Here is a 25,518-nt window from a genome sequence, read left to right as displayed (position 1 = left end):
TTGTCGAATTTTCTGCCCATCACATCTACTGTATATTAATTTTTGTGGCTTCCCAATTTACCAGGCACCATGACACAACAGCCTATCACAATGTAGAGGAAAATTTTGGCTTGTGATTCAAATCTATTCAAATGAGAGGCGTGACGGTTGTCGTGGCTTGCTAGCAAAATGTCTGTAAAGAAAAGAGTGAGAGTGGCGCGCAAAAACGAAGACTGCAAAGGTGAGGAGGAGATTCGGGATAAAGAATTATTGAAAAAATCCTGAAGCTGTAAATGAAGAAGGCAAGTTAAGCTCATCAACGAGAGAGCTGCAGGGCCTGCTCTGAGGGAAGTACGTCTGTCTGTTCTTCTGCTTGCCATGGGGAAGAGGCAGAACAGGATGAGCACACAGCAGGAACACCAGCACCTCAGTCATGTGGATCAGACGACCCCTATAGCACTGACGCGTGTTGCTGGGGTAACACGATGGATGAACAGGTATCTGTCTACTGGGCGAAAATGGGACCAGAATTGTGCCAGAACAAACAATCTGACATCTCTTCCTCAGAACGTCAGTACAAAAATCAGAGAAGATTCATCTCAAGGGCTTACTTCCAGCGGAAGCTCTGCAATGGGAGTATCTGGCCAGAGATTGGCCGTGCTATTCACCATCCAAAGGTAGGCCTACTGTGTTTTGCTTTGCATGCAAACTTTTCGGCCACAATATAGGACGATCATCATTTGGCATTGTGGGATTTTCTAATTGGAAACATGCTGAACGTATGGCTGAAGTTGTGAAATGCCAAATCGTGTGTGTGTATGTGTGTGTGTGTGTGTGTGTGTGTGTGTGTGTGTGTGTGTGTGTGTGTGTGTGTGTGTGTGTGTGTTTGTATGTGTGTGATGGATTCCCAAGGCTCACCGAGGCAAAAGAGGAACCTCCTACTTGTTAATATGCTGTTATCAGGTGTTTTGTGTTCCTGCAGACCGGATCATGTTTTCTTTTGGTAATTTGGAGTTCAATCAAACTTTCATGCAACATGGTTTTATAATCACCTTGTCTATCCTTCAATTATTTGGTGGCTCAGAAAGTAACACTGATACGTTTTGCACTCTAGACACATGGCATTTACACATTTTCATTGTAGTACCCCCTCTCAGGGGGGGGCCTACGAAACCTCTCAGCACCAGGGCCCAATGGCAGGTTAAGGCAGGCCTAGTCTCGCAAAGCCAGACCAAACTACAGCAAGTAGAATGGTCTGGAGCCACGCTACCTCGAGCCGTCTATCCGTGGGGAAACTGGGCGGGCCTTTTTTTATTTCTTTAAACCAATCACAATAGTCTAGGGCGGGGCTAAGCCCGGGAAGCAGCAGCGGTGTCCATGCAAAATAGAACATCTTTCTTCCTCAGCAAATGCTGTAAGCAAATCTTTTGCAGTTCTTTGCAATTTTCGACGGAAAGAGCCAAACATGCTAACTTTACAGCGCCGTCAAATTCCTCTTCAAAACTCGCCATACTGCCTAGTTTCCGAGTTTGAGGGGGAGCACAATACGGGAACGCCAGCAACCGGAAGGGGAGGAGTCGCGGCCAAATCCGACGCTAGGCAATAGACGCTGTCCACTTCCGTTCAGCCAAACAAGGCAGGCCTGACTATTCCGCAGGCATTTTCGACCGAGCCACCTGATTGGTCGACTAGACCTTTAAACCGCTCGGCTTTAGACCTTGTTCTAATAGTCAGAACAGATCCATTGTATTCCCAGGCAAATTGAGATAGGCCTATAACTAAAAATAGAGGATTTAATTTGTGAGAAAATTGTCTTTATTCGTATTTATTGTACCGGGTTCCGAAAGCAAGCATCAGTAGCTGCGTTTCCATCTAAAAGGTGATGCGAATCTTTAGAAAGTTCGCAAAAAAGTAATTCGAATTAGGTGCGTTTCCATCAAGTGGTTGGAGCGGAATAGGGTGATGACGTTACACGTTGATGTCGGCAGGGTTGCTATGGCCGGTAGTTAGGCGTAAATCGGAAACACTGTCAGTCCTGTGTGTTCCAACTTTGCTACGTCACAGCTGTTTCGAAAATTGTGTTTCCATCTCCCATTTTGCAAATTTACTCTCTTTCGCATTTCTCAAAAAACACCTCAAGCGAGCGGATAAACCTTTTTGCGAATTAGAGGATTTTTATGCGAATTTTGGTGTTTCCATCACCGTTTACTGATTCGATACTGGGGGGGATGGAAACGCACCTACTGATGTCATGTGTCATTAATGACGAAAAAGCACACCCTCTCGTGTGATTGCGATAACACCATTGAAAGTTACCAACAAAATAAATAAGATATGTGTGTCCCCAAGGAAGTGCGATAAAGTGATTTTTGCACCTTAATAAATACGTGATTTCCCCGTGATTTGATTTCCCCCTGAGGCTGCAGGTCTGAGGCATGGTCCTATTAAAAAAGGTGAGCTGAGGTCTGCAGCTGGACGCTGATGCCCCAAACCCCAACCCCTGAAATATCGCGAGATCGGCCGCCCACATAGCCGCGCAAAGCATCACGGTACTTCCTTTCACACCGAGGCCATATTGCCAATAGCACACTGTAAGACCCGCTCTGAGTTTTTAATGATTTAAAAGTACCAATAATCACCAAATACAGCACTATACATACTCACGGATTGACGTTAAATTTGTTATTCCATTCTCTCGAATTCAGGTTGGCCGGATCGGACTAAACTGCAAAAATGGTGGCCGCAAAGAAGACGGTGAGTGAGCCTCCGCGGGCTGGAGCTGCACGCTACTCCTTCACGTGGAGACGCGCGGCCCGCTAGTCTCGTTAGCACCCAGTCTCAAAACACTAGAGTCGGACGTAGATGAATTTTTTTTACCGGCTTGTACTTGCCTTATGAATATGAAGCTCAGTGATGTTGGCCCCTGTCTTCGTATCCATAGCGTGATGTGTCGGGCCTAGCCGCAAATGACTACGGGTATTCACACTGGCGATGTTCGTAGTAGAATCCTTCTACGGAGGGGCCCTGCGCATCTTTGCATACCTTTTTGGGGTTCATAAAAACTTAACTTCATATATTCGTTTATTTCGTTCCATAAGTCTGAAGCGATCAATCACTTTCCTGGAATATTGTACACTTTGAAATCACTTGACTTGTGCTTCAGGCATTTTCGGCTGGTGTCTCCAATGTAAAAAGAAAAAAAATGTCGCCGACATTTTCAGGTTGTCATTAATCTCGCCCCTATTTCAAGCGTGCGATCTTCTCGAAAATGTTATGGCATACTTTCTATCGTTGTATATCATTGTAAATACGTGTTAACGATGGGCAAAATTGTAAGGCATGATGTTCTCACACTGTCATCTGTAGACTGGTATTCGTCCACCATTTTGATTATTTTTTGTTATTTTCGATACAGAAAAAGTCGATGGAGTCCATCAACTCCCGACTCCAGCTGGTTATGAAGAGTGGAAAGTACGTGCTCGGCTACAAGCAGTCCCAGAAGATGATCCGCCAGGGAAAAGCCAAGCTGGTCATCCTGGCCAACAACTGCCCTGCTCTCAGGTAAAATGGTTGTCTAGCATTAACAGTTTGGTTATGTTCTTAAGACTGAATGCACTCTATATGCAAACAATACATCTCAAAACAAACCCTTTGGACATCAACATTGACTGTAAATGATGTGGCTTCCACCAACAAGGCTTAGACGGTGGTTTGGCAATTTTTCCTGCAAACCAGCATTTCTGTCCTGCAAACCAGCATTTCTGTATTGCCTTCCTTGGATTACATTATTTTTAAGGATTCAATACTGTAATCCTCTACGTAATGTTTTCCCTTGTACTTTAAAATGGCTGCATGACTAAAACCATGCAAGAAAATATTTTATCTGCACTATATTTTTTTTAAGCAGTCAAGTTGTAGCTTTTATTGAGATTTTGTAGAAATGTATACGTTTGTTAAAGAGTTGGGAGTAAGCATTCCTAAAACGGGTGATAAAAAAATGTAATGCAAACATCAAAGTTAACTTTAAAGTCATAAAATGGAGCCCACCTAGCCTATTCTATTAGCCTGGTTCTACCAGACTCTCGTACTTCACTTCGTTTCATTTGTACAGAGAGTCTGGACCTAATCAATTGACGAACGTTAACTCACTTGAAGGCGGGTGTCTGTTGAAGTTTAAAATGATTGGATCTGCCCAGTGCCACTTTGGATCTGCCATAACCAATCGCTAACGTTTGGTTGTGACGTATGTCATGCGCCGGGAATCACGCGCAAGTTGTACACAAACCAAACACCTTGCGCGTCTGCACGAAAATGTCCGTCAACGACAGCTGCAGGTTTTGTTCGTCTAATTTAATTTATCAGGGAAAAATTGCACATTGTAAATCAACTACCGACCTACAACAACTCAAACTGGCGCACGACTTTATCGTCATTGTTCTCAGACACGCCCTCTGTTTGCTGATTGGGCGCCGCTGTGGCGGCGCCAGAAAACCAAATTACATACAGCAGGTCCAGACTTGGTACTGAAGGGAAATTCAAATTGAGCGGAAGTACTTAGGCGGGCAGAGCCAGGCTACTATTCTATTGCGTTGCCCATGTCAGAACAATGAACGGGGTACAATGACAAACTCCACCTTGCCCACCCTAATTCCAGATTATGTTATGCAAGTAATTTATTGACCCTTGACCTTTCATTTTTTTCTAACGCCATCCTTACAGGAAGTCTGAGGTAGAGTACTACGCTATGCTGGCCAAGACCGGCGTCCACCACTACAGTGGAAACAACATTGAGCTGGGAACAGCCTGCGGAAAATACTTCAGGGTGTGCACACTGGCCATCATTGACCCCGGTGAGTGTCCAGGCGTACGACGCCTAGGTCCTTACACGCATCATTCATTGGCCAAAGCACACTCCACCGTGGTGCTAGATGCGTGTCATGAGTCATATTCGGGTTTTAAATTTGTTCTGGAAAACGGTTGCGCTCTACCTGACGTGTTGCGCACAATTAAAACACTGATGCAAATGAGACTATTCTGAACGCGGTCAGTGTTAATGGACACAACTAGAACACACGCCAAATATACAGGACTAGTTATTTTTAAGCGGATTTCCCTAGGGTGTATTTCTGATGTATACCAATAGTTTCCTCAATTGCAGTCTTTTTTATAATCGATATTGTACTTAATTTTCACTGATTGGTCGGCTGTGACCTGCTGGGTCTACTGTTTGGAGATGAAATGCATGATGAACTTGTACGCTGAGAACTGTAAAATACAGCAGGTTTAACAAAGGTCAATTCTCCCCAGCATTTGAATATTCCTTCTCTAAATAAGGTGTTGAGCTGATGAGAGAGAGCAGTCTTTCACCCCAAAAACATCCTTGAGAAATTTACAATTTCTCGTAAAAGATTAGTCAAATATATTTGAATGTGATCCATTTTAGGTCATGTGGTTTTCATGCAAGTTAATGTTTTTAATCTGAAAGCCATGCAAAAGAGGCATAGGAGCTTCTCACTTTGTGATGGTGGTGTCCCGGCATTATTTTTAGCGTTTGTTTCAACTCGATGCCTAAATCCATTCAAATGGCAACTCGATACAAGCCATGGACTGTCCCAACCAGTGTGCCTTACAGGGAATTGAGTTTTGGCTAAGCTTTCTAGGCAGCCCTGTAAACTTGTATTTGCTGGGCTGAGGTTTTGGATGCTGGGGTTGTATCTCGAGGGAATGTTTCTACTGATGGTATCGCTGAATGTTTGACCCTTTCTTCTCTGTCTCCAGGCGATTCTGACATCATCAGGAGCATGCCAGACCAGCAGCAGCCTCCCCAGTAGAAGAGTTTGTTCTAAATAAATCGTCAAAAAAAAAAATACAGTCGACTATTTTGTTTTTCTTCTTAGATATGATCACGATGAATTAAAATGTAGTTTTAGTTGTGTTCTGTCCTGCTGTTTAACCGTACGACATGAGCTGAGCTCGGCTGGCTGGATTAATGTAAACAAAGAGCTATAAACTGACCAGATTATTGTGCGGTATTTATGTTACAGGATGTGACTTTTTGACAATGGTAGGATGTTCACTATTTTGGTTGAACTAACACTCACTGAAACCACTAGGGGTCACTAGTGTTAAGTTGACATGACTGCAAAGCGTGAATGGTCTTTCGATAGAGGGATTGGTGTTCATATCTTTTTCATCCCGACCTTCAAACAGATTACATCTACATTTTGGCAAGCATCTATTTCAGGACATGCTAAATATTCATCAATTTGAAAACTTTCGCACCATATGAGTCAATTTTATGAGTTATGAACAAAAACCAATGTGGTCGTTAGACAGAACTATACAAATGAATTGCATTGTTCACGTCTGTCATTTAGAACAGAATCGGCAAATGGTTTAGTAAGGACATAATTGTTATTGAAAGCATACTAGCTTTTATCGTAGCCAAGTGGATAACGTTATTGGGAACACGGCGTCCATCGCGTGTGAGTGAACGGTTTGGACAATGTGTTCTGATCCTCCGCACCCAGGGGGGCCGTTGACATGGCAAATATTGGCAGCATGGGAACAGAACACAAGATGCTCTCTAGAAGTCCTGTACAATATGTTCAAACTAAATACAAAGTAATATTTTGAAACCATAAGAATTGTATTTTCGTTTGCACAGGAACAATTTCCCAGCACCGTGTCAGATCCATTATCTGCCACATTATATATTAAGCATGTGTCCTACTATTCAGAATATATTAAACGCACAACCTTGATTTTGAGGAGGTAATCTTTTATTCATAACTCCAAAAATCGGTCCTGAAGGATTCCCCTCGAAGTTAAATTAATTATCCAATAGCCCTCCTGAAATTACAGAAACCAGGGGAAAATATACTTTGAACATTTGATGTGCAAGAGTAAAAAAAAAAACAGGCAACCTATTCCTCTCTAAACTAGGCCAATCTGAAAACAACTAAACCACTTTCCAATCTAGAAAAGACTCCGGATTGAATGACAGATTTCTGAGAAAGATTGTAGTTTCAGTCCCTCTTCAAATAACGGCCCATTGAAACACAGCCGAAATAGAACCCTCTCGTTGGTTTGGCCCAGTTTGTCCACCTGTCGCCACGCCAGCCTTTAGCCCTTTTCCTGATTCCCAATTAAATCCAATGAAATCATCCCACAGGATGAAGGCTGCACGTGCCGGTTATTGGAAGACCCCCCCCCCCCCGTCAAACGAGGACAGTCCTATGAACGAGTGTGTCTACTTGGAGTCATTAGCGCAACCTGGACTACAAAGTAGGACTCTGTCTCTGCGGCATACAATGGGACAGTTATTCATGATAGCCCTCAACCTATTTAGCTATAGTATAAAATGTCTTTCCCTCATTTAACCATTTTAAAATCCAGAAAGTAAGGTCAAAAATAATACAATGGAAGATACATCATCTACTGTATATACAATCAATCATCAATCAGTCACTCGTTCAAATCGTTCTGCAGTGTTTTATACTTGTAGACTGCATGACTATGTGATAGACTATCGATTATCTTCAGGTCAATATTTGATTGCAGGCTGTTGTGGCCTTGTACGTGTTTAGCAACATTATCGATCCTAAACTGTTATGAACTCGGTCTCTGGACTAGGCCATGAGAGGAGATCACATTGGAAAGACTAGAATTCAATCTCCCTTTATAATTCCTCTGGATTATAAGTAAATTATAGGCACATATATATATATATATATATATATATATATATATATATATATATAGGTAATTGCTTGGTCTACATATGATTTTTTTTTTTATGCTACTTTTTAAAATGATCTGGTATATTATAACATTAAATGTTTGAGGTACAAAGCAAAAATCTTGTCTTTGTGGTTCACATTTAGAGTCAACCCCCTGACCCTGCCTTTAAAAAATGCTCCCAAGTTATTCTGTCATTCTGGTTCAGGGCTGTAAATGGCCCTTCAATTCACTTTCAAAAAGCAGAGAACAGGTGTGTCCCATCAACACTCAATTAGCAGGTGAGCGTAACCCCATCAGGCAACAACAGAGCCATCTAATGCTAACAAATCAAGCAATTCTGGGGTCTGGCTCTCCTTTAATTCAGATCCCTTTGAATCACCCAAAGAGAGAAATAGCTCCTGGGATTTCCAAAGCTAAAACTGAAAGGTGGACGATCTGTAATCGGTTACTGATGTAAATCCCACCATCCATCACAGCGGACAATAAATAAGTCTTAATTAGGAGATTTTGTTTTCCCTTGGTTCCCAGGCGTCTAAAGCAGTGTCCACTTACAACCAAACCTCATTCATCACAGCCCAGCAGGGACAGAGAGAGAGAGGGAGAGGGAAACGTGTGACCTAATTGTCTCCCTTCCCCGTGATAGAAAGTAGGTGACTAGTCTGGTGCGGCGGCTGCTGCCAAGGTAATGCGGCGCCTCGCCTCGAAGCGGTTAGAGTGGTGCCTGATCCGTCCTCCTGGTCGTCCCAGCAGGACGGGGTTAGGTCCCGCCGGTTGGCCCTCACTTTCAAATCATCGGGTGTTGAAACTAGACTATGAAATGCCCCCAGCCGGTATGTCGCTCTGTTAAAAATATGACGCAGGTATGGTGAGATTGTTTTGATTTGAGAATTGAACAATATGTAGGTTTATATGTGAATAAATCATTTCTTACAAAATTTGTAAAACCGTGTTTCACATCCTGTATACAATTGCCAGAACCAGTCAATACATGCATATTAATTTGTATTAAGATACCCACAAATTAAAGTGTAATGTGTAGTTACAAAAAAAACATCAATAAATAATGAAGCACACAAAGGTGAGTTAAATGTTTTAATAGTAAAGATTTGAGGAAGACGAGTGACAGTCGATGATGAATGGACAGTCAAAATGGTGGCACAGTCCCAAGAGATTCTAAAGAAACGCGGCATTGATCCGATCCCCTCCACCACACACACGTTGACAACATACATGTTGAACTCGAGACCTGGCTGAAGTTCACCTCCAATCACATCGGAAACGACACATTACAATGTGTAACGAGGGGCCGCGTGTTTCTTTCATAGTGCTGAAAGCTTCAACCAACCGACCAACCGACACTCTGAGGACCCCAACGGGCCCTAGAAGCAGGTAAACACCACGAAGGAACAAAAACAACCTACAGCAATAACACGTCGCATTGCGTTGAATGGTCTCAGATTTCTCCTTAAAGTGCAAGTTTGTCTACAGTTTTATCCATACGAGTTGTGTTTTGTTTTGAGCTCATAACTTACAAGGAGACAAGTGGGGGTAAACGAATCCTGTATGACATCGATCTAACTAGTTCCGTTTTCACTACGAAGATACACCGATTTAAATGTATTGTCATGAATCATTTGCATGTTTGGCTCTTGCATAAATCCTTTACTTTTACAAATTAGGCCTACTAGAATATATTATATTTCGAGAGCAAAAGAAATATGTAAAGAAGAGGATACAGCATATTTAATCGTGTTTTATCCCATGGTTATTTCCAGTACTATTTATACAGCTAAAAACAGCTCCCAGGTGAAGGAGGTCTAGCATGTGTCTTCATATTGTGCTACTGTGCTCTATGTGACGTAATAGCTCATTTCCATCTAGGCTAAATTTAGCAGTTCACCAGCAGGGGAAAATTTCTGCGTGTGCAAAATAAAAATAAACGGTAGATACACAGGAGCCACAACTACGACACGATCAGAAAGTTAAAAAGCTAACACAAACACACAGTCCGCACACACACAACGGTAAGTCACGTCTTCGTAGGAAAATGCCCCTAGTGCAGCCAATTTAAGATACCAGTTTGTACTGGCCTAGTGATTACTGTCCAACGTAATGAAATACAGTTGATTCTGGTCACTCTTCAAAAATAATAGATATTTTTTAAAACCAGTATCTCCGTTAATGTGTATGCATATGCATCGGGAACTCCATAGAAGTGTAAATATCTGTGAGTCTGGTAAAATGTATGTCTAGGTAACCTGACCGATCGTAAAGACGTCTGTCGGGGTTTGCGGGAACAGAATGACGGGTGAGTAAAGTGAAAAGGTAAACCGCTTTTCCGTTGGCAATGAACAAGTTTTACAGACGCGTGTTTAAAACGGATTCAAAAAAGGAAGACGCCGTAGTTTATTGGTCGAGGGACTCCTGTGTGAAGATCTCTTTCTGAGGAACGAACCTCACGCTTTCCAAAGTGTTGAGAGAGTGTTGAGTGTTATAAGAGGGAAACTTCGTAATCAACCCTGTCGTCGTATTTCTGTCATACAAAAAATTCATTACAAAAATAGTCCGGACACGACATTCAGAGAGGGAATCAACCGTAGATTAAAAAAAAAACGGAAAAACCAAAGAACGAGAAAGTGCTCTTTTAAAAAGCACGATATTTTGGACGTCCCCCCCCCCCCCCCCCCCCCCTCATAGTTTCACCTAACGGACAAGACCTCAACGGGGAAAATTCACAGCATCAGAGGATGACAGCAGGAGGCTAGGCTAGGGCGCCTTTCAATCCAGAGGAAAAAGTGCTAATTTAATTAATTGGAGGGGGAGAGGAAGAGGCGGGATGGGGGGGGGGGGGGGAACGTGGGGGGGGGGGGGGGGGGTACAGGGGGGTTGTTTTAGAGGACGTGTACACCGCCTCGCTGCCAGGGGCAACAACAGCTGCCAGGAAGTAATGGGTTAGGAGGACATGGCAAAGTCACCAACGAGGGGGGAGGAGAGAGGGAGGGAGAGGAGGGAGGACTGCTCTTCATCATCATCATCATCCTGTAAATGTATCCTCCCTGCTTTAGTTTAAGTGGTTGGGTGGGGGGGTGGGGGGTGGGGTTGGAGAGTGATGACGGACATGATGGAAACGCTGACGTCAGTGCGGGACTTTCACGGGATTGGGGAACGGGACGGCCCAGCGAGGAGGGGGGCAGGGAGGGAGGGAGGGGGGGGGGGAAGGTGGCTCAGGGCTCCATGTACTGGGGGGGGGGCTCCTTGGGGGGGAGGGCCACGGCCTCCTCGTAGGGGGGTAGCAGGACCTGAGGACCAGAAGGAGGACAGCAGAGGGTTAGCACGTGGAAGGAAGCCCACACTACGTCATCAGTGGGTTGGTCAGATGCATTGGTAATGCTTTTCAATAATGGTACATTCATTATCCATTAATTTACATTAGTTAATGCGGTAATAAGCATTATCATATAGCAATAGCCTAGGGGTTAGGGTAAGGGTTAATCCTAACCCTTTAAATTAATTTATACATGAATACCTTAGCTACCATTAACATCTTAAGTATACATGAACATCATTAGTAATTGATTATTATACATTAGTTAACTGTTTATTAACTGAGTTACTGAAACATAAATAAGTGCAGTATTAATGTTATTATCCATCACATGAAACAAAAACAAAACAGTTTTGTTTTTGGTAATTCAACCATGGAATCATCCATTTGTCCATTATCAATAATTGATTAAGTTCCTTAATGGTTACCATACCAATATCGATGTAAAGAAATCGGAAGGTTCTCGATTCAATACCCAACATCCACAGTCTACACCTTGAGGCATCACGGAGCAAGATGCTCAACTCCTGCCAGCTCCTAATGACATTATGACCTGGATCCAAATGGATGGATGCCAGTCTCCTTTGATGGGCCGAAGTCCTAAATTGCCTTAAAGGCCTTGAAGGAATACAAAGTTAAAATATCTAGCTCTATCTATGCTCTTCAGCCAACCTATTTCAAAGCAGGTCTTCCCCTAATTCCCCCCCCCCCCCCCCCCCCCCCACCCCCAAGCCACATCGGAAAATCCCCAGCTTTATAAAAGGACAAAGCCTCCTATCTTTACCCCAGGAACCTCCCACTGAAACGCTGTTACAAAACCAGTGCATAATCCCCACACCGGAAACCCACACGTACACCGGACACACAGACAGACGGACGGACGGACAGACAGACAGACAGACAGACGGACGGACGGACGGACGGGGACGGAGGAGGGAGAAAACGTGTTCAGGGGGGTCTTGTGACTGTAAAACAGGCGGGCCAGGCCAGCGGAGGGATGATTGGAAATGGAGCAGATACACAAATACAGACCGTTATGTAACTAACACGCAAGAGGGCAGGGAGGAGGGGAGGGGGGAGGGAGGGAGGGAGGGGGGGGAGGTTAGAGGGCAGTAGTTGGGAGACTGTGACCCTCCTGTTGTGCATGTTAATAGGGTTTATATAAAGAGGGTGAGGATCCTAAGGGAGGCGGGTGACGTCGGAGGCTGCAGAGAGACCCCGGCTTTTCCATCAGTTAGTAGGGGAGCGCTTGTTTTACCACAGGCCACCGCTGGACTATAGACCATGTGATGTTATAACGCCGACCTATACATAATCATATATTACAATTATTGTGTACGAATTAAGTTGCAGCCCAACAAGATTTAGTGCATTTCGAATACGGATTTGGGCTTTAAAATGGGATTGATACTATGTACATGCTGGTGGCCATTTGGCATTTAGTATCCTTCCTTGTTGGGCTCCGTGTTAAATTCTCATATAGTTTAGTCACTCAACTCTTAACAACAGCTGAGTGACGATATGATACACTCAATTTTAGTGCATCATATTTTCCATCAGAGGTTGACCTCCAATTTCCATCCCTCGATCCAACATCGCTGTCGCCAACGATTCGATATTTCAAAAAGCGCTGACCGCCACATAATGTTGTTCTTTCGGCCGAGAGCGAGAACCCGACGACCCCGTAGCGGATCAAGCCCTGTGACTGCGGTCGACGGAGAGACACCAACGCCAGGGCGGAGTGACAGACGGACACCAGCAGGACCTAATCCATCCCCGACACGGCCCTGTGCGCGCGCGTGTGTGCGTGTGTGCGTGTGTGTGCGTGTGTGTGGGACACGATTAGGAGCGCTGTACGCGCCAGTGTGGAGGATTACTGCGGAACGGACAGACAGCCAGAGAGAGACAGACAGATGGGGGGAAACCATGACTGGCCCACAGCTCTTCTGATGGTTTGAGTCGACCCTGAAGGGAGGCGAGGGAAGCAGGCTGACTCTAGCGCTCTATGGGGCACCTCCGGTGGCTGACCTCAGCACCTGCAGAGGAGCTCCATGCCGGAGGGCACCTCGGAGCAGCGGGGCCACCCCACTGGGCCATGGGCCGGTGAGGACCGTAGACCCACCTAGTCTGGTGTTGGAGAGCCTCAAAGGCTGGACTATGAACAGTCTATTAGTTATAAGGGGCAACTTTAAGCCTCAACTCAAATGATGCATGACAGCCCTGGTTTGTAACCACAATGCCCTAACCTAACTTAAATGTGTTGAATCCTGAATGGTTCATAAAAACCCACTATATAGTTTTACGATGGCCGTCGATGTTAAAAGTTAAATAAAACGAAAAGACTGTGATGTTTCCAATCTCCAACCCGACACAGAGTGTAGGCTGGCATCGTTTTTCACCGGTCTTCCCATTACAGATGACATTCATTGCATTCACTCGGCAGAGGAGCCAAATTAATTCGAGGGGACTCGAGGGGGGGGGGGGGGGGGGGGAGGGGGATGGGGGGGGGGGAGGGGGGGGGGGGGGGGGAGGGGGGACAGGGGGTAGACTCACCGCGGTGTCGTTGGTGGTGACGTACACCAGGACCTCTGTGGTGCCCCGCCCACTCACGTATCTGTAGCAGTTCCAGACGCAGCCAATCAGATAGGCCTGTGGTAGAGAGAGAGAGAGAGAGAGAGAGAGAGAGAGAGAGAGAGAGAGAGAGAGAGAGAGAGAGAGAGAGAGAGAGAGAGAGCCAGGGTGAACCTCACAGGAGCCCGTCTCAGGTGAACCCCCCCCTACATCGTGACTGAGAGTGGGGCTCCAGCCAGGGACACGAGCCGCGGCCTCCCCCCAAGGGGACCTTGTAGTCTTGGCTCTGGTCATTTATCAGAATTATACACTTCACACAGGGTCCGGTGTGTTCAGATGGAAATTCATCACATAATTAATTTATTCATTTATGTTACCATAATTATACATGTATCAATATCACTCATTTATAATCAATGATACTTTTTTTTTGCTGTGTAGTGTAGTTTAGGTAAGTGCATAGTCCCAACTCTAATGTACTTATGTGCAGTCCCATCACAGAAAGAAGAAAAACAACCGTGCTTAGAAAAACCCATTTCCTGCTGGGTAAGGGCACTAACGCACCTGCTCAGGAAACACACCGCTAATGTTAGAAAGAGCCATCTCAGCTGTTTTTATCCCTCTTTCTCTCATTTCATCTCTCACTTGCTGTACTTCCTCCCAGAACCCCCCATTTGTTACAACTCTAACTTTCATCCCATGACACTCTCTCTCTATTTATCACATCTCTCTCTCTTTATCACATCTCTCTCTCTTTATCACATCTCTCTCTCTTTATCACATCTCTCTCTTTATCACATCTCTCTCTCTTTATCACTTCTCTCTTTATCACATCTCTCTCTTTATCACATCTCTCTCTCTCTTTATCACTTCTCTCTTTCTCTCTCTCTTTATCACATCTCTCTTTATCACATCTCTCTCTCTCTTTATCACATCTCTCTCTCTCTCTCTTTATCACATCTCTCTCTCTCTCTCTCTCTCTCTCTCTCTCTCTCTCTCTCTCTCTCTCTCTCTCTCTCTCTCTGCTCCCCCATGTCGCCGTGGGGCTGATTCCAGGTCAGCCTCGTTCAGCTGGAAGACGCAGCATGCAGCGATCCCCTGAACGGATGACGACTCGCTGTGCTCTGATGGAAACTCCCTTGAATACGTTCTCCTTCTGCGGCACAGAAGCTGCTCCCAAGACGTTCGTTCCAGTAACCAATAGCAACCACTCGGTCCAGCGGCGTCCTCCTCATCCTCAGCCTCAAATGGGAGGGTTCATGCGGTACTCTCTGCGCTAGTGGCCTCCCTATAGACCTGTTCTAGTTCCATCTGCAGAAGCCCTTTGAGCAGAGTTGTAGCCTCATTTGTAGCCTCAGTTGTAGCCTCACGTAGACAGTTGTGGTTTGTCCAGTAAACACGTTTAACTTCAGCACGTGTGTACGCTGTGAAACAGTAACCATCGGATCACACGATGGTTACTCATTGAAATCACAACAATTGAAATCAGTCCTGTCCCGTAAAAATAATCACACCGTCACCAAGGCTATGACGAGTGCCACAGGTCAACCCCCCTCCTCCACACACGATAAAATTGCACCCAGGACTGCCACTTCCCGTCTCTCTCCCTCCTCCACTCGGGGGCTGAGGTGTTATCCAGGGCCACGCACCTCCGTGCGTTAAGAAGCACATAGCCTAGCCCCCTACAGGGTGTCCCGTTGGGGGCTACGCTATGTGCTTCTTAACGCACCTCCATGCGTTAAGAAGCACAGAGCGTAGCCCCCAACGGGTGTCCCGTTTGGGGGCTACGCTATGTGCTTCTTAACGCACCTCCGTGCGTTAAGAAGCACAGAGCGTAGCCCCCAACGGGTGTCCCGTTTGGGGGCTACGCTCTGTGCTTCTTAACGCACCTCCGTGCGTTAAGAAGCACAGAGCGTAGCCCCCAACGGGTGTCCCGTTTCCCCCCCAGGCTCACCGCTGAGCCCTGGCACCCCGGCCTTCTAATAAAAGCCTGGAGCTGGGGTGTTTACCACGGCTGACTCTGCGGACCCCGAACACATGGTGTTCAGTTCCCATGAGAACCTAACCGGGGCAGGAACGGGAGGGAGGCTGCACTGCACTGATCACTGTGGTGTGATGCTTCTCCCTGAGACGAGACACACAGGGTGTGTGACCGGTGCATATCTATATGAGGGCCTGGGCCCACTGGTGCCATCCATAACAAAAGCAAATGTTAAACTGTAATGGATGTACTTTTTTTGGACAGGACAGTGAATGGAGACGGGAAGTGGGTTGAAAATGACATTTAGTATTGGACCACAGATTGGAATCGCACCGATACCCGATACGTTAAACGAGACTTCTCAAAGTATAATTTGGGTTAGTCCTTGCAAAGGAGAAGTTTAAAGGAGATGAAGATGTACCTTAAAGGAGAGGATACAGCCCACAAAGAGCAGCACAGCGAAGACCAGGCACGCGTTGTTGGTGGACATGATGTCCTCTTTGTACGGGAACGTCCCCGGCTAGGAGAGGCAGAGAGTTCAGTTCAGAGTCAGCTCGTAAGAAGCTTGTTTTTGAGCGGAATACAAAGCAATGGTTGTGACCTGTGAAAGGATATGTGCATATACAAATGAGGTGGAAACTACTATTACTGCCACTTTGTCTTCGTTGTTATGCTAGATTACACAATGTTTTAATCTTCATTACACACAAATTCAAAGGCAATGGCCAAAGTTTGAAGGTGTGTGTGCATGTGAGTGTGTCTCTGTGTGTGTGTGTGTGTGTGTGTGTGCATGTGTTTGTGTGTTCTCACCAGCTGCTGGAGGTAGTCCTGCACCGTGTTGGGATAAACGACCACACTGACGGCCACCAAGGTGTTGAGGGCAAAGTCAAAGATTTGGTAGCAGAAGAATGGTATGATCCACGCCGCATGTTGCTATAGGGAGAGAGAGAGAGAGAGAGAGAGAGAGAGAGAGAGAGAGAGAGAGAGAGAGAGAGAGAGAGAGAAAGAGAGAGAGAGAGAGAGAGAGAGAGAGAGAGAGAGAGAGAAAGAAGAAGAAGAAGAAGAAGAAGAAGAAGAAGAAGAAGAAGAAGAAGAAGAAGAAGAAGAAGAAGGAGAGAGAGAGAGAGAGAGAGAGAGAGAGAGAGACATAGACATAGACGGAGATGAATGAAGGGGAAATGATTTAAACGGTTTACCAGGCTGTATTCAGTGATCTGGAGTCAGGTCTTTGTGTTCTGTCGGTTGGGTTAATTACCTTGTAAGCCCCATATGTGGCCATGCCACATATTAGAATCATGAGCAGGGAGATGGCGGTTGCTATGCAGATGTCTGTAAATAACAAAAGAAGCATGATTAGACGACCATTTAGAGAACATCAAGCAGTGTGCAGAAGCCATACCGTTTGACAATACTACAGCACTGCTAATGTGTGTGGACAGCAGTTGCTGCCTTGGACCCCCTGAGGCGGGAGCCAAACGTGTTTTGAGGGGTTGACATTGACATACATGGCAGCCCGAGTCATTTATTAGACTATAAATAGCTCTCAAATCTGTCCTTGGCGCATCGGGGATGATTCACTGACAGTGAAAAAGGGTTATTGTTACGCAAGCACGGCTAAGTTTAACATGGCGTAAAAAAACGGACCCTTGAACGCATTAGGGTCATGGCTTTGGGGGGCGTCCGAGTGTGTCGGTGTCACCACTACAGCGAGCCCTCCGCTGCCCTGTGTCACACTGAGTCTGTTTAAACTACGCGTGCTGCTCACTCTCTAGTAGTAGTTCGCTTTTAATATACTAGGGTTGACACTAAGGTTTCAAAAGCACTTGCCCATCGGGCAAGTACAGGTCAGGTTTAACTTGCCCGAATGTAATGCTCTTTGTTTACTTATTTATCGAGCGGTCACATCGTGCCATGAAGTGATTTCAGTCCACCATTGCAACCTATAAAAGCTATCGCCAAGTTATATGTAGACCTGCATGATTTAAGCAAATGTACATAACTAAATGTCAGAGGTAGTAGCAAAGATATGTCTATTTTAACTTTCAAGTTTCTTGTAGCTCTAATCAAAATCGCGTTTCTAGTAGTGTCAGTCACGTAAATCTTACGCGGGTTACGCGTTTGGTGTGTTCGTACCTTTATGTTTTTTTTCATGACGACCAATAAAAAACAACAGTGTTACCCCTTATGTTTTTTTTCATGATGACCAATAAAAAACAACAGTGTTACCCCTTATGTTTTTTTTCATGACGACCAATAAAAAACAACAGTGTTACCCCTTATGTTTTTTTTCATGACGACCAAGGAAAACGACAGTTTCACCCCTCATGTTTCATTTGATAAAAACGACAGTGTCACCCCTCATGTTTCATTTGATAAAAATGACAGTGTTACCCCCTATGTTTTAATTAATAAATATCGACAGTGTTACCCCTTATGTTTTTTTTCATGACAACCAATAAAATACGACAGTGTTACCCCTTATGTTTTTTTCATGACGACCAATAAAAAACAACAGTGTTACCCCTTATGTTTTTTTTCATGACGACCAAGGAAAACGACAGTTTCACCCCTCATGTTTCATTTGATAAAAACGACAGTGTCACCCCTCATGTTTCATTTGATAAAAATGACAGTGTTACCCCCTATGTTTTAATTAATAAATATCGACAGTGTTACCCCTTATGTTTTTTTTCATGACAACCAATAAAATACGACAGTGTTACCCCTTATGTTTTTTTCATGACGACCAATAAAAAACAACAGTGTTACCCCTTATGTTTTTTTCATGACGACCAATAAAAAACAACAGTGTTACCCCTCATGTTGCATTTGATAAAAACGACAGTGTTACCCCCTATGTTTTAATTAATAAATAACGACAGTGTTACCCCTTATGTTGTTTTTTCATGACGACCAATAAAAAACAACAGTGTTACCCCTTATGGTTTTTTTCAAGACGACCAAAGAAAAAAACGACAGTGTCACCCCTCATGTTTCATTTGATAAAAATGACAGTGTTACCCCCTATGTTTTAATTAATAAATATCGACAGTGTTACCCCTTATGTTTTTTTTCATGACGACCAATAAAATACGACAGTGTTACCCCTTATGTTTTTTTCATGACGACCAATAAAAAACAACAGTGTTACCCCTCATGTTTCATTTGATAAAAACGACAGTGTTACCCCTTATGTATCATTTGATAAAAACAACAGTGTTACCCCTCATGTTTCATTTGATAAAGTCGACAGTGTTACCCCTTATATTTATTTCATGACGGCCGATGAAAAACGACAGAGTTACCCCTCATGTTTTTTCCATGTTGACCAATAAATAACAACAGTGGCACCCCTGTCAACCTTTTTGCGGGGATCCGAATATGAGCTGTTTAGAGTGTTAACCTCCGAACTTAACAATGCACCATCAAGACACCGGATAGGGTCATCACAAAGGTTATACTTGACTTTATAATTCACATGAAATAGAGATAAGAGTCTTCCAACAGATGACATCAACCGTACTTGAACCCCGGTCTCCAGGGGGTAAGCTCACCGCTCTCTCCACTTCCCACTGAGATTTTATGTTAATTATGTCTGAGGTTATATATGACAGTGCAAAAAACATGATCGCATGACGTTTAAAATTAAAGAAATTGTGTTTTCCACAGATATTGAGCCACGGTCTCCAGTGGGTTAGGCAGAGTGCACTCCACTGCACCACTGAGGCGATGACAAAACACAATAATCAATCATCAATAAAGAGGATATACATGACATTAAAATGTATGTGTGTATTTCTATTATTTCCCTTATGTTTTTTTTCATGACAACCAATAAAAAACGACAGTGTTACCCCTTATATTTTATTTGACAAAGACAACAGTGTTACCCCTGAAGTTTTTTTTCATGACGACCAATAAAAAACAACAGTGTTACCCCTTATGTTTTTTTCTCATGACGACCAATAAAAAACAACAGTGTTACCCCTTATGTTTTTTTTCATGACAACCAATAAAAAACGACAGTGTTACCCCTTATATTTTATTTGACAAAGACAACAGTGTTACCCCTGAAGTTTTTTTTCATGACGACCAATAAAAAACAACAGTGTTACCCCTTATGTTTTTTTCTCATGACGACCAATAAAAAACAACAGTGTTACCCCTTATGTTTTTTTATCATGACGACCAATAAAAAACAACAGTGTTACCCCTTATGGGTTTTTCATGACGACCAAAGAAAAACAACAGTGTCACCCTACGAATCACTGCCAGAGACCGCACTGCGAGTGATTGACAGAAGGCGGGGCTATATTCGCACTGAAGCGATGCGTGTCTGTTAACTCGCTCTCCGAGAGAAGAGAAGACAGCGCGCTGATATACTTCTATTTTGTGTGATTTTGCGGAACAAAAGGTTGTTCTGCAGTTTCTAAAAACATTTGAATAAATAGCCTTTATATTAACATCCACCCAAAATCCACTTGCCCGTTCGGGCAACCAGAAAAAATATCAACTTGCCCAAAAAAATTTTTTACATGCCCCGGGCAAGCGGGCAACCGTTAGTGTCATTGGCTGATATATATCAACCGATCAGAAACCCCAGGTGATTCTACATAAATTCATTATTGAGGCTGTTTCGAATTCAACAAACAATTCAGCTGCTTTCTACGCATCATATTGTAATCCTAGATCATAATGAAAATATAGATATAAAATACATGAAAAAATATACTTTTGTGCAATTGTACAGCCAATAATAAACACCATCACGTTACGGATATTGAGGTCTTCACTTGAAGAAAAATGACCCTCCTTATAGTACTACATGTCAGTGACAGTTGCAGAGATTCAACCCAACATGACCCAAGCGTGACCTGGAGAACCTGAGCCCCCCCCCACGACGAGGGCTTATGTAACGCAGTCCACACGCACCCGCACGCCAACACGCTAACACGCCAACACGCTAACACACTGCAACGGGGGCTCCATGCACCACCACCGTTGGCTGGGGGGCCCGCTACGGCACTGACACTCCCTTAAGACACGGTACAGGAAGACACTCATACTAGGGCCCTCGCCTTGCACCGTGCACGCCACTCACACACTCATGAACTCATTAACCCCTAGAATGGGGGGTGGCGAGGTCGTAGTTGGAATAGGATCTAGACTGAAATACGCTTTCGTGTTTCTCCTGGGATTTTCCGTAAAATGTTTGCTTTAGTCATGCTTCTATTCAGTCCGTTGATCCTGAACGGAGGGAAAACATACTTAGCGTTATAAATATCGTTATAAATTCTCACGGGACGCTATCATCTTTTGAAGGGTTTTGTTTATGATTGCACCGATTTCTTTCCACCAAGATTCTATACATTTCTGAGCTGCGATATGCCAAATCTTTATTTCCAATAACCATAAAGTGGCTGCATGGATATTCATGGGAACGTCTGGGAGTCGAGACAGCAGTTCCCATGGGAACGAGGAATTTCCGTCCCGTTCCGGGTCGGTTTTCCCATGAGGGGCCACATGGCATGACTGGGAGAACGCCTGGTGGCAGAGACTCTGCATGGGCACGCGACAACGACCCTGAGCTCCCTAAAAGACGACATGCATTACTCTGTAATTATGAGTTCACTCTCTCTCTGTCTCTCTCTCTCTCTCTCCCTCTCTCTCTCTCTCTCTCTGTCTGTCTGTCTCTCTCTCTCTCTCTCCCTCTTTCTCTCTCTCTCTCCCTCTCTCTCTCTCCCTCTCTCTCCCTCTCTCTCTCTCCCTCTCTCTCTCTCTCTCTCTCTCCCTCTTTCTCTCTCTCTCTCCCTCTCTCTCTCTCCCTCTCTCTCTCTCTCTCTCTCTCTCCCTCTCTCTCTCTCTCTCTCTCTCTCTCTCCCTCTCTCTCTCTCTCTCTCTCTCTCTCTCTCCCTCCCTCTCTCTCTCTCTCTCTCTCTCTCTCCGTCTCTCCGTCTCTCTGTCTCTCTCTCTCTCTCTCTCTCTCTCCCTCCCTCTCTCTCTCTCTCTCTCTCTCTCTCTCTCTCTCCGTCTCTCTGTCTCTCTCTCTCTCTCCCTCTATCTCTCTCTCCCTCTTTCTCCCTCCGAGACTGACACTGACACTCATACGCACACGCACACACACACACACACACACACACACACACACACACACACACACACACTGGGCGATGCCTGGCGAACGCCCAAGAGACACACTCTATCCTTCACGTCTCATCTGTCCTGACAGGCTTTTAGCCGTCGCGGCGTTAGCCCCGGCGCTAAACTCTGCCACCGCCAAGGAGCACGGACGCCATCTCATCGGCCTGAGGATTAGAGCAGACTATCGTCTTTAATCACAGTGGCCAGCGCACCGCCAGCAGAACCCATGGGGGCAGGCAGCGGCTACAACGACAGCCGCTGCAGGCACGTGTGTACACACACACACACACACACACACACACACACACACACACACACACACACACACACACACACACACACAATCTCTCTCACACACACACGCACGCACAGAATCCCAAAACATGCATGCAACCACACACAGAATCCAAAACATGCACATAACCACACCAATCTCACACACACTCAAGGAATCACAAACATGCGCATAAACACACACACAAATACATGTTCCTAATTCCATTTTTTATCAACACCACCGTGAACCTCGTTGAGGACATCCGATAAAACCGGATCCAATTCCATCTAAATCCTAATCTACCTCTACCGAGGGGGGGATTACCGCCACTCACTGGCATCGTCCATGACGTCGATGTCGGTGCCCAGCTCCGAGCTGGTGAGGTGGTAGCGGTACTGGACCGGGTCGTTCAGCGCAGACAGCAGGATGAGCAAGACCACCGCGTTGATGAGCTGCAGAGGCACAAGACACAGGGAGAAGAAAAACACATGTTAGGGCTTATGAGTGGGATATTAAAGTCTTCTGTATTAATATGATGACAGATAGATAGATAGATAGATAGATAGATAGATAGATAGATAGATAGATAGATAGATAGATAGATATTGAATAAAGAATGAATTATTGTACATGCTGAGGGGTATATGTTACTTATGTTTGTTAAAGAAACGGTCTGTTTCTGTTGTAGTCACTGTTGTTGTGACCCCATTGGTTGACCTCTCTCTACCTTGTTAATTGGGCAATAGTGAAAGTACATGGATGCTTTCCTAAAGGTCAGAGATTTAACCGGCTTTACTCACCGATATATATCTATCTAATCTAAGTCTCCGAGGAGTTACGAGGCGACAAAAGAAACTGCAGCCAAGTCCACATATAGCATGGGCTTTCCTTTTGAGGTTTCAACAACGACTGCAAAAGCACTTTTTAGTTTTATAGACTGTTGAATGGCCAAAATATCTTGAAGCACCGCACATTGTAACACATTTGTAATATTTTAAAGGTGTGTGTGTGTGTGTGTGTGTGTGTGTGTGTGTGTGTGTGTGTGTGTGTGTGTGTGTGTGTGTGTGTGTGTGTGTGTGTGCGTGCGTGCGTGCGTGGGTGTGCATGCGTGCATGTGTGTATGTGTGTATGTGAATGTGTGTTATGACTCCAAAGAGGAGACCTCTCAAAATGGCCAAATGAGAACCGGGTTTAAAACAACAAGTGATGAACAAGGCTAATTCAAGACCAAATTAATTACGATATTAAAGTAGGCCAACATAGGTTTATTCCTTGACACATTTAGGTTTCTTCACTCACAACGATAGGCTATATACATAAATACATTAATGTTGCTTACCATATACCATATTCCCAAAATAATAGTGCCCGTCCGTACATGGCAGCAGAGGCAGCAGCTGGTCGAATACCAACGGTCCCACGGGGAAATCATGATTTATATCGGTAGCTCGAGCTCTGAGCGTGGAGCTATATCATGAAGGCTGCACCTGACCGCCGCGTCGAGGCTCACGTCTCTGAGAAACGGGAATGTTCCGCTCGGAGGGAAGGCTTCGTCGTCGCTGTGGTCACGATCGCGGCCACGTTCGGTGTGTGCCGGATTCCGCCGCTGCGCTTGTTTGCGCTCCTCCGCTCATCTACAGCCCGCCAGACGCGGGACACGTGACCACGAATAGGCTCGGGCACGCACTGGGGGAGAAAATAAATCTGTAGGCTTTATTTTTTTCATGAGTTTAGATATATTTGAAGTTTTTATGCGTTTTTATCTCAATCTTTCAAGTAAATAAATGTGTATCGTCGGGTCAGGTTCGTTCACAAGATTTTGCTTCGGTGTATGTTCATCCTATGCAACTTTAGTTTAAACCTGGTCGGAAATATCATGACTTGATTAGTTTAATTTTCGTATTACCTGCAGTTTTTTATTAAAGTAAACTGTTCAAAAAAACATCTTGGCTACTTATAAACATGTAAACGTACCACGTGTCTTCAGTCGCCAATCAATGTTTATTATCGCTAGTTGGGACATTAAAACAAATCTCAGCCGAGTAGTAGGCTACTATAATTATCTTCTCATAAAAGCTTCATGTAGATATGAATCTATTTCACTATTGTATTTGTAATTAAAGAAATGAAATAAACATCATGTGTCAAACCCGCGGGTAACAAGTGTGACAGATGGACCCGCAGCGCGAGAGGTTCAATAAGCCCTGCTGGGAGGACAGCATCATCGTCATCATCATCATCATCATCATCATCATCATCATCATCATCATGCTCCTCATCCTCCTCAGTCACATGAGCGGATTTTCCACTGCCTAGGAAGACTCCATCGACCAGGGAACGGACAGCCACCTCTATGTGGTCTAGAAAGGCAACTGCAATGGAAATACTAAACAGACGAGCCCTGTTGTTTGTGACCTAATGTGGATTTCCGTTGATGTAACTAAGCCTTAAAGACAACAAAGTCAGAACACGTCCGTTTGTGATAAACAACATGAACGCATTTCAAACCATTATCTTCTACCGATATACAACATTGTCTTATATGATCGAAATGTTTCTGTATCGTATTTCGCAAAGCAGGGAAATATGTATAGGACAACACTGTATGAGGAAGATTGTTGGAGACACAGAAACGTAATAATTTTTTTTATAAACAGGGATAACTGAACTTCTACTTGTTAAATGTGCAGTTATGTGCAACACATTTGATATGAATATCAACATGCTTAAACCAGGGATGAAATCTAAATGTGTACAACAGCCCCATACAAATAAAAAATCTACCAGACATGACATTTTCACCATGTTGTTCAATATGATCAGAGACTGATGATGATGGTAGTGATGAAGAGGACATCACAGCCATCCGCATAAACACTAATCTATTTAGGCTTAAACCAATCAGAAGGAACACCAGAGGAAAACACGGCTTCAGTCGGAAGTGGATGTGAATGGACGAATGAGAGAATGAATGAACGAATGATTGAAAGAGATTCCAAGAGGATTACATGTGAATTGGGAGGGGAGGGGGCTGGGGTTGGTGGTGGGCGGATGGAGCCAAAAGCAGAGATGATGGCAGAAGAGAGTGCAAAAGTATGTGATTGAAGAGCAAGGGTGTGTGTGTGCATGCGTGCGTATGTGTGTGTGTGTGTGTGTGTTCTGCCAAATTGTGCAGTTCACCGTTGACCGCAGCAGCTTGGGTCCCCAGGAGATGTGTTGGCTCGGTAACGGGCTGTAACAGACCTCAGCCGGTCCAGAGTTATAGGGCGAGGGGCATCGTTATAGGGCCATAGCTCATACTGGAGGTCAGATGGTGTAATGTGGTAGTAGTTACCCTCACTGTTTCAAGAGAGAATAGATACAGGATCATTTGACAAAGGAAATTATTATTTATTATTCAGTGCTGCATAGTTGTTGTTCTGGGTTGTTTTATATATATATATATATATATGCAACCAATGTATTGCAATTTGTATTGTCAGTTTTTTATACAAAATTTCA

At 44.5% G+C, this 25,518-nt stretch overlaps 2 protein-coding genes across 2 annotated transcripts; one reads left to right on the top strand and one right to left on the bottom strand.

Moving 5' to 3' along the window:
* The first annotated feature begins 2,460 nt into the window (after positions 1-2,460).
* Positions 2,461-6,001, top strand: rpl30 (ribosomal protein L30). The gene is made up of 5 exons (XM_060043248.1): positions 2,461-2,570; positions 2,685-2,733; positions 3,395-3,540; positions 4,699-4,829; positions 5,758-6,001. Exons 2-5 carry the CDS (start codon positions 2,713-2,715, stop codon positions 5,808-5,810), a joined length of 351 nt encoding a protein of 116 aa, XP_059899231.1. The 5' UTR covers positions 2,461-2,570; positions 2,685-2,712; the 3' UTR covers positions 5,811-6,001.
* A 2,799-nt stretch (positions 6,002-8,800) lies between these two features.
* Positions 8,801-23,653, bottom strand: laptm4b (lysosomal protein transmembrane 4 beta). The gene is made up of 7 exons (XM_060043222.1): positions 23,357-23,653; positions 22,352-22,469; positions 16,855-16,928; positions 16,410-16,532; positions 16,021-16,119; positions 13,601-13,696; positions 8,801-11,021 (listed from the first exon to the last, which is right to left on the bottom strand). The coding sequence occupies exons 1-7, from the start codon at positions 23,447-23,449 to the stop codon at positions 10,947-10,949; spliced, it is 678 nt and encodes a 225-aa protein (XP_059899205.1). The 5' UTR covers positions 23,450-23,653; the 3' UTR covers positions 8,801-10,946.
* Positions 23,654-25,518: the final 1,865 nt, after the last annotated feature.

Source organism: Gadus macrocephalus, chromosome 22 (genome assembly GCF_031168955.1).
Source record: "Gadus macrocephalus chromosome 22, ASM3116895v1".
In the NCBI taxonomy this organism is placed as follows: Eukaryota; Metazoa; Chordata; class Actinopteri; order Gadiformes; family Gadidae; genus Gadus; species Gadus macrocephalus.
Note: the sequence above shows the minus strand (reverse complement) of the source record. Positions and strands in the feature narration are given on the sequence as shown.

Coding starts and splice junctions, on each gene's coding strand:
- laptm4b (XM_060043222.1), bottom strand. CDS start 23,449: ATGATTTCCCCGTGGGACCGTTGGTATTCGACCAGCTGCTGCCTCTGC. Junction 16,120..16,409: donor AGGACTACCTCCAGCAGCTG/GTGAGAACACAC, acceptor TGCCTCTCCTAG/CCGGGGACGTTCCCGTACAA. Junction 13,697..16,020: donor GCTGTATCCTCTCCTTTAAG/GTACATCTTCAT, acceptor TCTCTACCACAG/GCCTATCTGATTGGCTGCGT.
- rpl30 (XM_060043248.1), top strand. CDS start 2,713: ATGGTGGCCGCAAAGAAGACG. Junction 3,541..4,698: donor AACAACTGCCCTGCTCTCAG/GTAAAATGGTTG, acceptor CCATCCTTACAG/GAAGTCTGAGGTAGAGTACT. Junction 4,830..5,757: donor ACTGGCCATCATTGACCCCG/GTGAGTGTCCAG, acceptor CTCTGTCTCCAG/GCGATTCTGACATCATCAGG.